The sequence below is a fragment of the Sapajus apella genome, unplaced genomic scaffold (genome assembly GCF_009761245.1).
Source record: "Sapajus apella isolate SASKATOON/1434 unplaced genomic scaffold, GSC_monkey_1.0 scaffold137, whole genome shotgun sequence".
Lineage (NCBI taxonomy): Eukaryota > Metazoa > Chordata > Mammalia > Primates > Cebidae > Sapajus > Sapajus apella.
This window is the reverse complement of record NW_022437077.1, coordinates 1,423,315-1,434,798: the sequence shown is the minus strand read 5'-3', so window position 1 is coordinate 1,434,798 and position 11,484 is coordinate 1,423,315. Positions and strand designations below refer to the sequence as shown.

Below are 11,484 nucleotides of genomic sequence, written 5' to 3'. Positions count from 1 at the left end.
CAGCCATCCCAGGGACCCCTGGTCTAGATGGTATCTAAAATGCTCCCTTGCTCTGACCTGCAGTGATTCTAAAAGAAGTGCCTCTCATAGGCTGTAGGGGCAAAGAGACCTTCCAGTGATCAAGATGTCAGCATCAGCTGTTTATTTCTGGTCCTGCCTGGCAGCAGTGTGGCCAACTTCAGACCAGCCAGCCACAGGTCTGGGGCCCCCGGATGCAGTCCTGCTCCAGTGCGCTGCAGGTCTTCACTCATATTTGCAGAAATCCTTAAGTTTTTTGGGCAGGTGGAGCCCATCAATGGCTAGCCGGTGCACCAGGCTCCGCTGTATCACTAGGCGGCACAGAGTCTGCAGGGACGGCACTGTGGGAAGAAGGCTGTGAAAGGCAAACTGAACTGGAAGGTGGGTCTGAGGCCAAGACACAAGATCTAGGTCTTGGTCCCCACTTTGCCATTAAATGTCGGCAAGTCCTTACTGCTCTCTGGGCCCAGCCTGCTTCATGGGGCTGAGAGAAGCACGTCTTCCCAAGAGCTATCACAGTGCTGCACTCCTGTGTATACCATAGCACTTAGCACAATCCCTTCCCGGTTCACTTAGCAGCTTCTGGGGACAGGGATAGTGTCTGATTTGCCTGTGCAACTGCAGCCTCCAGCACAGGCCTGGCACAGAGAGCGTTCTGGTTCATTGAATTCATGAAATGTGATCAGAGGTATAACTAAAATTCTTACCAGGGCTACAGTGAACCATACCTCAGCATTAAGAAGCTATCAGTCTGGGCTTTGTGATGCCTTTAAGCCAATATGCCCACGTCTATGAGCATGTTTCTTTCTTTTTTTTTTAAAGAGGGAGGGTTGGCCTGGGTGCGGTGGCTCACGACTGTAATCCCAGCACTTTGAGAGGCCGAGGCAGGCAGGTCACGAGGTCAAGAGTTCAAGACCAGCCTGGTCAACATGGTGAAACCCTGTCTCTACTAAGAATGTAAAAATTAGCCGGGCATGGTGATACATGCCTGTAATCTCAGCTACTCGGGAGGCTGAGTCAGGAGAATTGCTTGAACTCAGGAAGTGGAGGTTGCAGTGAGCTAAGATTGCACAACTACTGCACTCCAGCCTGGGTGACAGAGCAAGACTCCATCTCAGACCAAAAAAAAAAAAAGAGAGAGAGGGTCTTGCTCTGTTACCCAGGCTGAAGTACAGTGGTCATAGCTCACTGCAGTTTTCAATTCTTGGGCTCAAGCGATTCTCCTGCCTTAGCCTCCCAAATAGCTGGGACTACAGGCATGTGCCACCATGCCCAGATAATTATTTAATTTTTTGTAGAGATGGGGGTCTCACTTTGTTGCCCAGCCTTGATCATGTTTCTTTCTTTCTTTTTTGAGACAGTCTCGCTCTGTTGCCTAGGCTGGAATGCACTGGTGAGATCCTGGCTCACTGTAACCTCCACCTCCAGGTTCAAGTGATTCTCCTGCCTCAGCCTCCCAAAGTGCTGGGATTACAGATGCACATCACCAAGCCCAGCTAATGTTTGTATTTTTAGTAGAGAAGGGGGTTTCACCATGTTGGCCAGGCTGATCTCGAACTCCTGGCCTCAAGTGATCACTGGTGAGATCCCGACTTACTGCAACTTCCACCTCAAGGTTCAAGCATTCTCCTGCCTCAGCCTCTCAAAGTGCTGGGATTACAGGTGTGTGCCACCATGCTCGGCCAAACATGTTAGGAAGAAAAGGGCAAACAATTCTCAAAGAGGCCCCTAATATCTAAAATCGGTTTAGAATCCCTGCCCTAGGTGAATACAGGTAATACTGTCAAAACTAAAAGAGAACTTGTAGGGCATCTTAATCAGCCAAGATGGGTACCAAGGCCCAAAGCCAGGTAGAGGCTTGTGCAAGAGCACGAGTAGAAGTGCAACTTGAAGCTAGATTCTCCCACTCTTTTTTTTTTTTTTTTTTTTTTTTTGAGACGGAGCCTTGCTCTGCTGCCCAGGCTGGAGTGCAGTGGTGTGATCTAGGCTCACTGCAACCTCTGCCTACTTCAAGGGTTCAATCGATTCTTCTACTTCAGCCTCCCGTACAGGTGCCTGCCACCATGCCTCACTAATTTTTGTATATTTAATAGAAACAGGGTTTCACCATGTTGGCAAAGCTGGTCTTGAGCTCCTGACCTCAGGTGATCTGCCCGCCTCGGCCTCCCAACGTGTTGGAATTACAGGCTTGAGCCACCGCGCCTGGCCGATTCTCCCCCTCTTAAACTAGTGCGGGACAGACCAAGGCCTAGCAAGTTGGCTAGGGAGCCATAGGAGATTCCTGTCTCCACACTGAGCCAGGAGGGGTCGCTGCCCAGGGATACCTACAGCCATACTCGAGCTGGACAAGGCGCACGCTCTTGGTGGAAGCAAACACGTCCACCACCGCGTAGAGGGGCTGCGCAGCTGGCAGCCCCCGGGCGCTCGGGCCCATGTCCTCGCCGTTGATGACGATGTGCATGTCGGCCGTGCCATCCGGGCGCGGGCAGAAGAGGACGCCCAGGCGACTACGGCGCGCGGTCGGAGGCAGCACGTTCAGCTCATAGAGCTGGTCCAAGAGGTGGCTGTAGAGCCCTGGCCGGCTCCGGCCCACCAGGCGGTCCCGGGGAATGCGAAACTGCTCAATGCACAGATATGGTTCCACCACGAGGGCGGGAGGTCGGCTGGGGGCCGCTGCCTCCGCCACCGCCTCCTGGCTGTCCTCCCGGGGCACGCGGTTGTGGTGGCGCGTGATGGCGAAGACCCAGGTGTGGCCCAGGTTAACCAGGTCGGGAAGAGAAAACTCGGGCACTGCGGCCAGACTGGCGGGGTCCAGCGCAGTCAGGCCGAGACGCAGATGTCCGCACCAGCCCAGCTCTTTCTCTTCGATCTCGACCAGGAAGACCTGTCCCGGGGCCAGCGGCTCGCGGCTGAAACACACGCCGTGGGCGAAGCTCTCCACGCGTGTGGCCCGCGTCCCAGAGGGGTCCACGCGGATGTTGGCACCGTGCACCCGATGGAAGCGGGTGGGAGGGGGCTCCGGGCGCACCGGTCCCCAGAATGCACCCGAATCCACGGGCTCGGAGGCGGCAGCCATCTCCCAGCCACGAGGCAGGCCAGCGGGCGCCCGGGGCTATTTTGAGCGCTGGGCTCGGATGGTGACAACAAGTGAACCTTGTAAGGCATTTCCCCCGGGGCTGCCTTCCCCGAGCTTCTGCCCGGGGGTCCTAGCGCCGCTCGCTCAGCCATCCCGCTTAGAACTTGGCCATCCACACCAGGATCATCTGATCGCGTGCGCCCGGGCTACGACCCGCGAGGCCCGCAGACCTTGACCCGGCATTGACCGCCACCGCCCCACAGGACCGTAGGCACTGGGGCGGGAGGAAGGTTGTCACGTGGCGCCGGAGCTCACGTGACTCGGAGTACACATGACTCCCAGTCCCCGAGCGCCTCCAGAAGAGGAAGGACGCGGGGGAGCAGAGGTGAGCTAGCACCGGAGGCTGGAGGGGTTCCCCGAGCCCGGGATCTGTGCGCGGCGGAGGAGGCTCGCGGGTGGGAGCTGGCGCTGGAGCCGGGGCTTCCCCCGCGGAGGCGCCGCCAGCTCCTTCCCGGGGACTGCTGCGCAGAAGCGCTGAGGAGCGAGTCCGCAGCCCCTCTGCTGCCTCCCGCAGATGATCCGAGCCTCGCCGCCGCCGCTGTACCTGCTGCTGCTGCTCGTGTCTTGGGCGCCCCTAGGCAAGGCAGCCCCCGACCAGGACGAGATCCAGTGCCTACCCGGGCTGTCCAAACAGCCATCTTTCCGCCAGTTCTCCGGCTACCTCAAAGGCTCTGGCTCCAAGCACCTCCACTACTGGTCTGCTGCCCTGTCTCTAGGCGGGATTGGGAGGAGAGATGATGGAGGAGGGGTGGGGGGTAGTTCCGCAGACCCCTGAAGATGCCTGGGAGCCCGAAGGGCTGGAAAGGGCCCCCTCCACCTGCGCCAATTCTGCCCTGACACCCCTCCCAGGTTTGTGGAGTCCCAGAAGGATCCCGAGAACAGCCCTGTGGTGCTTTGGCTCAATGGGGGTCCCGGCTGCAGCTCCCTAGATGGGCTCCTCACAGAGCATGGCCCCTTCCTGGTGAGTGGACAGCAGCAGGAAAGCACAGTTCCCAAAGCAAAAGGCTGGGGAAAGGGAGGAAGGGACTTTGTGATTTTCCAAAAAGTTTTCCTTGCTCCTGAGCATCGGGATTTTCCTCTGTGCCTTTGGCTTTGCTGCCTGTACCTCTGAGGGGTTTTGCCCACATGTAAAGTGCCTCTCATAGTGTCCCTTTCCCTCCACCATGGGACTTACCCAACCATCTCTTCCTCCTCAGATCCAGCCAGATGGTGTCACCCTGGAGTACAACCCCTATTCTTGGAACCTGGTATAGCTGGAGCTGTGGGTCCTGTGGGGGTGTCTAGGCACTTGGATGGGGTGGCGGTTAGCTCATTTTTCCCTCCCCTCTAGATTGCCAATGTGTTATACCTGGAGTCCCCAGCTGGGGTGGGCTTCTCCTACTCTGATGACAAACTTTATGTGACCAATGACACTGAGGTGAGTCCTGTGCCTGCCCATCTGCCCCAGGCTCCCCAGTCCTCCATACATGGCCCAATGCTGGGAGAAAGAGCATGGTCTTGGAGTCCCCTTTTAGCTCTATCCTATGCCATTGTGGTATAGTGGCCAAGTCACTTCCCCTTACACAAACAGGGTGGATTGATGTCATTGTCGCTGAGGCTCTTTCCAGTCCAAATACCAAAGCTTCCTGATTACCCTCTGTCTTGCTTTCCCATCCCCAGGTCGCCCAGAGCAATTTTGAGGCCCTTCAAGATTTCTTCCGCCTCTTTCCGGAGTACAAGAACAACAAACTTTTCCTGACCGGAGAGAGCTATGCTGGCATCTACATCCCCACCCTGGCCGTGCTGGTCATGCAGGACCCCAGCATGAACCTTCAGGTGCAGGGCAGCTGCAGGAGGGAAGGGAGGCACCTTGTGACCGTGGCCTTGCAGTTAGGAAGGTCAGAGTGGTCAGCATCCCCATCGAATCCAGTTTCCTGCATAATCTCCCTGCCGCGGCTGCCCTAGGTCTGTCTGTGTGCCTCCCATAGGAAACTCACCTGTCAGGCTGCCAGCTCTGTCCTTTGCATTGAGTGGCCTCCCACACCCACCCGCCCCTACAAACCATCCTGGGTTTCAGCTTCCGGATTGCTGCAGGTCTGGGTGTTAGGTGAGGGAGGCTCCTCCTCCTCGTCCTCCACCTGAGCTGAGCATCCTGGGTGTTTCACAGGGGCTGGCTGTGGGCAATGGACTCTCCTCCTATGAGCAGAATGACAACTCCCTGGTCTACTTTGCCTATTACCACGGCCTTCTGGGGAACAGGTATGGGATAGGGCAGTTGGGCAATCTCTAGGGTGGGGCAGGTTACATGATCTTGGGTCTGTCCTCCAAGCACATGATATGCCAGGCCCATCCCAGGTTGGGCAGGTGGGTTGCAGAAAGAACTTAGCGCCGAAAGAACAAAGAACAGAGATCACATTTTCTTTTTTTTTTTTTTTTTTTTTTTTTGAGACAGAGTCTCACTCTGTCACCCAGGCTGGAGTGCAGTGGCACAATCTTGGCTCACTGAAATCTACACCTCCCAGGTTCAAGTGATTCTCGTGCCTCAGCCTCCCTAAGCAGCTGGGACTACCACTGCTCGCACCGCCACGCCTGCCTAATTTTTTGTATTTTTAGTAGAGATGGGGTTTTGCCATGTTGGCCAGGCTGGACTCGAACTCCTGGTCTCAAGTGATCTGCCCACCTTGGCTTCCCAAAGTGCTGGGATTACAGGCATGAGCCACAGTGCCCAGCCAGAGATCAGATTTTAAAGGAACTAAGGAGGCCTGTTTGTATGATCCTGGGGCACCTCTTTGGGAGCTAGCTTAGGTGATGTACAGACCACACCCCGTGATATCTTTCCTAGTACTCTAGGGTCAGGGAGGTTGGTGGGAGGTGGGGGTATGCTCGCCTCCTCTACCTTCCTCTTCCCACCAGAGGCTGATGTACTTTTCCTCTCATCTCCAACAGGCTCTGGTCTTCTCTCCAGACCCACTGCTGCTCTCAAAACAAGTGTAACTTCTATGACAACAAAGACCCGGAATGCGTGACCAATGTGAGGGTCTGCCGTCACTTTGCATCAGCACCGCCATCCCTAATCCTGAGAACAGGACCACATTCCCTCCTTGGGAACTCCTTGTTCTCCATCCCTCATTGCTTCCTTATCTTGCACCTTTAAGCAATTTAGTGTTCTCTTGGACACGTGTCTAAGTGTGTATTCCCACCGCCCGCACCTCCTATGGTGGCAAATCCCATAACCTCCGTGAGGGAGATAGGACTCCTTCACATTTATGGAACACCTGCACCGTGACAGGCATTGTGCTCAACTGTGTCTGTGTAGATTATACTACCCACATACATCATACTACCCACATGAAACTGAGGGCCATGAATTTGAAATCACTGAAGTCACAGTGTTAGGAGACAGTGACACTAGGATTTGGACCCAGGTCTGGGAAGATTCCTGCCACTGAGCCTCAGTTTCCCTACCTGTGAAAAAAGTGGGTGACGGGTTAAGAGGTGAAATACAAGAGCAATACATCTTGGGACAACTTGGTGGGTTGTGGAGGGACTGGGGATCTGGAAAGCATGGTGGCTTGGTGTGTATTGCAGCTTCAGGAAGTGTCCCGCATCGTGGGCAACTCCGGCCTCAACATCTACAACCTCTATGCCCCGTGTGCTGGAGGGGTGCCCAGCCATTTTAGGTAGGTGCTGCCAGGTGCCTCTGGGGCCCACCCCAACCCCATCTGGAGGCTCCAAACTCATCCCCCCACCTCACATGCAGGTATGAGAAGGACACTGTTGTGGTCCAGGATTTGGGCAACATCTTCACTCTCCTGCCAATCAAGCGGACGTGGCATCAGGTGTGCAAGGGCATGGACTTCCTCCTGGTGAAGTGAGGGCGGGGGGAGAGGCAGGGAAGCAGAGGCTCTGACCCTCTGTTGGTGCCCTCCAGGCACTGCTTCGTTCGGGGAATAAAGTGCGCATGGACCCCCCCTGCACCAACACCACAGCTGCGTCCACCTACCTCAACAACCCGTATGTGCGGAAGGCCCTCCACATCCCGGAGCAGCTGCCCCAGTGGGACATGTGCAAGTGAGGTTCCATGGCCACCTGTGACTTGGGGTGGCAGGTTGCTGGGGCTTGAGGGTGTCGGGACGTTCCCAGGGATCTTCTGTCTCAAGCAATCTCTCTCCTTGGCTTCCCAAAGTGCTGGATTACGGGCATGAGTCCCCACACCTGGCCATCACATTGGTCATTAACAATATTACTTCCAGCTGGGTGCAGTTTCGCACACCTGTAATCCCAGCACTTTAGGGGGCTGAGGCAGGCAGATCACCTGAGGTCAGGAGTTCAAGACCAGCCTAACCAACATGGTGAAACCCCCGTCTCTACTAAAAATACAAAAATTAGCCGGGTGTGGTGGTGGCTGCCTGTAACGCCAGCTATTCAGGAGGCTGAGGCAGGAGAATTTCTTGAACCTGGGAGGTGGAGGTTGCAGTGAGCCGAGATCGTGCCACTGCACTCCAGCCTGGGCAACAAGAGCGAAACTCTGTCTCAAAAAACAACAACGTCAAACTATTACTTCCATGTCCAATCTCCTGTGATCCCCAACAGGTAAAAGGGTGACACTGGGCCCAGCAGGGGCTGCTCAGGTCCATTTTGATTGTTCAGTGGCCACACTCTCCCCTGTTACATGCTGTGACTCTCACACCTGCTGGCCCCTAGACACTAAATGCCAGTTACATCCCAGTCCTCATAACAACCGGAACATGTCCCTGTACATTTCTAAATGGGGGTGAGTTGAGGCTCTCCGAATCCCAGCCCATCATCCAGGTCAGTCCTAGAGAGGGTGACCCCCCCCAAAAAGGGGAGTGGAACCCGGCTGTCTCTCTCCTGGGTTGAAACTTGGAGATAGGAGAGAAGATTTGATCTGTTGACTACTTTTTGCCCCTACCTGGTGTTGCTGGGGCCTGCTTATGTGTTCCTGGCAGCTTCCTGGTAAACCTACAGTACCGCCGTCTCTACCGAAGCATGAACTCCCAGTATCTGAAGCTGCTTAGCTCACAGGTGAGTGGGGACGGCACAGCTGGATCCACCAGCAGCCTTAGGACCCCAGAGTAGCACAGCAAGCTGGGTGCCCCTTTAAACTTCCCGTCAGGATGGAAGAAGCTGAAACTCTAAAAGGCAAAGCCCAGGGTCTTGTGATTTGTGGAGTCAGGATTTGACCCTGGGTTTGTCCCCACCCGTGCCACCCTGCTGTAGAAGGTCTGCACCAGCCAAAGAGCCTTAAGGGTGAGAGGAGCTTAATTCATGCCAAAAACAGGCCAACAGAGGTCCAGGGTGGGAGGAGACCTTGTCCAAGTTCATGTAGGAGGCACTGGCAGGGCCAAGTTAGGAGTAGGTTCTGTCCAGCACAGTGGTTAACAGCATGGGCTCTGGAGTCACGTGGCCTGGGTGTGAGTCCCTTACTAGCCACATAATCTTGGGCAAATTTCTTAAATATCATGAACCTCAGGTTGCCCATCTGTAAAATGGGGATAATGATACCTACCTTCAAAGGTAAAACATTTAGCAGAACACTGGATATGCAGTAAGTCATCAGAAAATATGAGAATTCCCTGGTTCGTGCTGTCTAGCTCATCTCCTTGAATTCCCTGAGGGGTAGACCTCGAACTAGGGAAGGGCTGGGGCCTGGGCTTCTTCCACCCCTCATTTTTACCCCGTCCTGCTTTAGAAATACCAGATCCTGTTATATAATGGAGATGTAGACATGGCCTGCAATTTCATGGGGGATGAGTGGTTTGTGGATTCCCTCAACCAGAAGGTAAGGCAGAGATTCCTGGCCCTGGGATAGGGGCTGCTGTGGAAGTTGGGGGTGGGTATGTCTGGGAGTGGCCAGCTGGCTGCCTGGCTGTGGTCCTCAGAGGGCAAGTGGAGGAGTTCCCAACCCCAAGGTCTTGCTGGCAGCTGTGAGCAAGGATGCAGCTGCCGTAGGCTGATTTCTTTCCTGGTGGGGCAGATGGAGGTGCAGCGCCGGCCCTGGTTAGTGAAGTACGGGGACAGCGGGGAGCAGATTGCCGGCTTCGTGAAGGAGTTCTCCCACATTGCCTTTCTCACTATCAAGGTACGGCCTGAGCCTGCTGAGAGATAACTGGGCCAGAGGCAAAGGAGCAGGGCCCACCCGTCCTTTCCCTCTGGCTGCCTTTTATGCTGGGTCATAGGTCATCATCCAGCCCCTGTATGGGCAAGTTTTTTTTGAAGAGGGGCGGGGAGAGTTCTGGGAAGAATAAAGGGCTTGGGATGAAGGAAGCCCCCACGGGTGAGCAGTTATATGAGGAGGAGGGAATGGGGGTCAGGATCTCACAAACGTTGCTCCTCAGGGCGCCGGACACATGGTCCCAACCGACAAGCCCCTTGCTGCCTTCACCATGTTCTCCCGATTCCTGAACAAGCAGCCATACTGATGACCACAGCGACCAGCTTCCCCACGGCCTGCCACAGCTCCTCCTAGCCTCTCCTAGCCTCTCCTGCTGGGAGTCCTCTTGTAAGCACAGTACCCCTGCAGGGCAGGTTCTGCCTCTGGGACTCCCGTAGACAGCCTGGGGGCAGGTTGGCACTTCATTCCCACAGTAGTTCCTGAATGGGGTGGCCTGGCCCCCTCTCTGCTTCAAGAATACCCTTTATGATGCACTGATCCCATTCCACGAACCCAACAGAGCTCAGGACAGCCCACAGGGAGGTGGTGGATGGACTATAATTGATGGATTCACTGATTATGTGATTAAATTGGGTACAGTTTCAAACCCCGTCTTCTCTGTGGCACCGGGGGTTAGAGGGGCCACTATAGGATACGAATGTGGGGAAAGAGGGGCTGAGAGGGGTTGGAGTCCTGAATGACAGCTGCCAGTGTGGGGGTCAAGGGCTCAGATAGCTGCTGTGGAGGGTGGGGGGGCAGTGGATGCCTTGACATCAGCAGACCGGTTCTTCTCAATCACCTCTCGCAGCCCTTTGGCAAAGTGGAGATCGGCCCCAATGGTGAGGAAGCCCTGTGCAGGGGGCAGAGAGGGGAGTCTCATTTATTCATTCGGTTACTGAGGCCAGAGTTTAAAGATGAAGAGACAGAGTCTTTGTCCTTCAGGGGCTCAATCTAATGGATAATTCCATGTCAAGGTGCTAAAATGAGGCTTTAGGAGTACAGACTATGGGTATCAAGGAGGGCTTCTTGCAGGAGGTGACCTCTGAGCTAAGACCTGAAAGATTAGTAGGTATTGGGATAGGAGAAGAGTGCTCCAAGGAGTCTTAAGATTAAAATGGGAGCTGGGGACTGGTAAGGGAGGAGCTGGGGTCAGGTAGTGGAGGGCACTGGGGAGTTAGAAGGCCCTGCCCTCCTTTCCCCATCCCATCCCCCACTCACCGCATGGTTCGTCACCACCTCACGCACAAAGTCGATGCCCTCAGGTAGTGGGATCTGCACCCCACGCCAGGTCCGCTCTGTGGGTGGGAGCACCCGGCTCAGTCTGGGCCTGCCCAGCTCAGCCCTCCTTCCTTCTTCAGTCCTCACTCCCCAGCCTTACCATTGAGCATGGGCATCACACCAATCTGCAGCAAGGTCTTCAGAGGGGCCTGTAGTGGGATCAGCTGGGAGGGGAGAGGGGAAACAGGGCAGCGAGTGGGGGGTGGGCTTGCCTTTACCTACCCACCCTGACCCCAGCCCAGCCCACTCACCCTTCCCCACTCACAGCCAGTGACTCCAGTGCAGACTGGTTGGAATAGATTCGAAACCTGCGGGAGAGAAAGCCCTGTGGGCATGAAGCCTGGAAGCTCCCCTTCCTCAGGCCACCAGGCCTACCTGCCAGAGGTGCATGAGTTGCAGGCTCAGATGCCCCACCTAGGCACCTTTCCAGGTGCTACAACTTTCCAGGTATCCCCGGGCCAGTCACTGCTCCCTCTTGGGTCTCCTTTTCTCCAAGTCTGCTACTGTTTATTTATTGAGCGCTTCTAATGTTCCACACTTCTGCTGGTAGCTTTGCGGGTGTTATTTTATTTAACAAAACTCACATTGCTTAGTTCCTGTCAGACACTAAGCATATTTATTTTCTTTTTCTTTTCTTTCACGTTTTTTTTTTTTTTGTTTTTTTTTTTTGAGACAGGGTCTCACTGTGTTGCGCAGGCTGGAAGGTAGTGGTGCAATTTCAGCTCGCTGTGGCCTTGACCTCCAGGGCTCAGGTCAGCCTCCCACCTCAGGTTCCCAAGTACCTGGGACCACAGGCATGCATCACCATAACAGGCTAACTTTTAAATTTTCTTTTTTCTTTTTTTTTTCTGTTTTTTTTTTTTTTTTTTTTTTAGACGGGGTTTTGCTCTTTTTTCCC

General features: G+C 54.9%; 3 protein-coding genes across 7 annotated transcripts in view; 1 reads left to right on the top strand and 2 right to left on the bottom strand.

The window, feature by feature from the left end:
* Positions 1-119: 119 nt before the first annotated feature.
* On the bottom strand, positions 120-3,473 carry NEURL2 (neuralized E3 ubiquitin protein ligase 2). Its single transcript, XM_032263578.1, has 2 exons — positions 2,347-3,473; positions 120-359 (listed from the first exon to the last, which is right to left on the bottom strand). The coding sequence occupies exons 1-2, from the start codon at positions 3,092-3,094 to the stop codon at positions 244-246; spliced, it is 864 nt and encodes a 287-aa protein (XP_032119469.1). The 5' UTR covers positions 3,095-3,473; the 3' UTR covers positions 120-243.
* Positions 3,350-9,915, top strand: CTSA (cathepsin A). 3 transcript variants are annotated; one of them, XR_004264344.1, is made up of 15 exons: positions 3,350-3,479; positions 3,669-3,850; positions 4,004-4,115; positions 4,351-4,401; positions 4,485-4,571; positions 4,814-4,969; positions 5,301-5,392; positions 6,080-6,164; positions 6,722-6,813; positions 6,894-6,972; positions 7,065-7,204; positions 8,104-8,179; positions 8,847-8,936; positions 9,037-9,236; positions 9,493-9,915. XR_004264344.1 is itself a non-coding variant. In XM_032263566.1 (15 exons), the coding sequence occupies exons 1-15, from the start codon at positions 3,426-3,428 to the stop codon at positions 9,574-9,576; spliced, it is 1,485 nt and encodes a 494-aa protein (XP_032119457.1). In that variant the 5' UTR covers positions 3,350-3,425; the 3' UTR covers positions 9,577-9,915. The 3 variants fall into 3 exon arrangements, 2 of the variants coding, with proteins under 2 accessions (XP_032119457.1, XP_032119458.1); XM_032263566.1 differs by having other exon boundaries at positions 9,132-9,236; XM_032263567.1 differs by having other exon boundaries at positions 3,477-3,525; positions 9,132-9,236.
* The window catches only part of PLTP (phospholipid transfer protein), a 15,574-nt gene continuing 13,936 nt past the window's right edge, over positions 9,847-11,484 (bottom strand). For all 3 annotated transcript variants that reach the window (XM_032263564.1, XM_032263565.1, XM_032263563.1), the window contains 4 exons: positions 10,852-10,894; positions 10,687-10,750; positions 10,527-10,603; positions 9,847-10,158 (listed from right to left, as the gene is read on the bottom strand). In XM_032263564.1, coding sequence (XP_032119455.1) covers positions 10,036-10,158; positions 10,527-10,603; positions 10,687-10,750; positions 10,852-10,894 — 307 coding nt within the window. In that variant the 3' untranslated portion in view covers positions 9,847-10,035. The remainder of the gene's footprint in view (positions 10,159-10,526; positions 10,604-10,686; positions 10,751-10,851; positions 10,895-11,484) is intronic.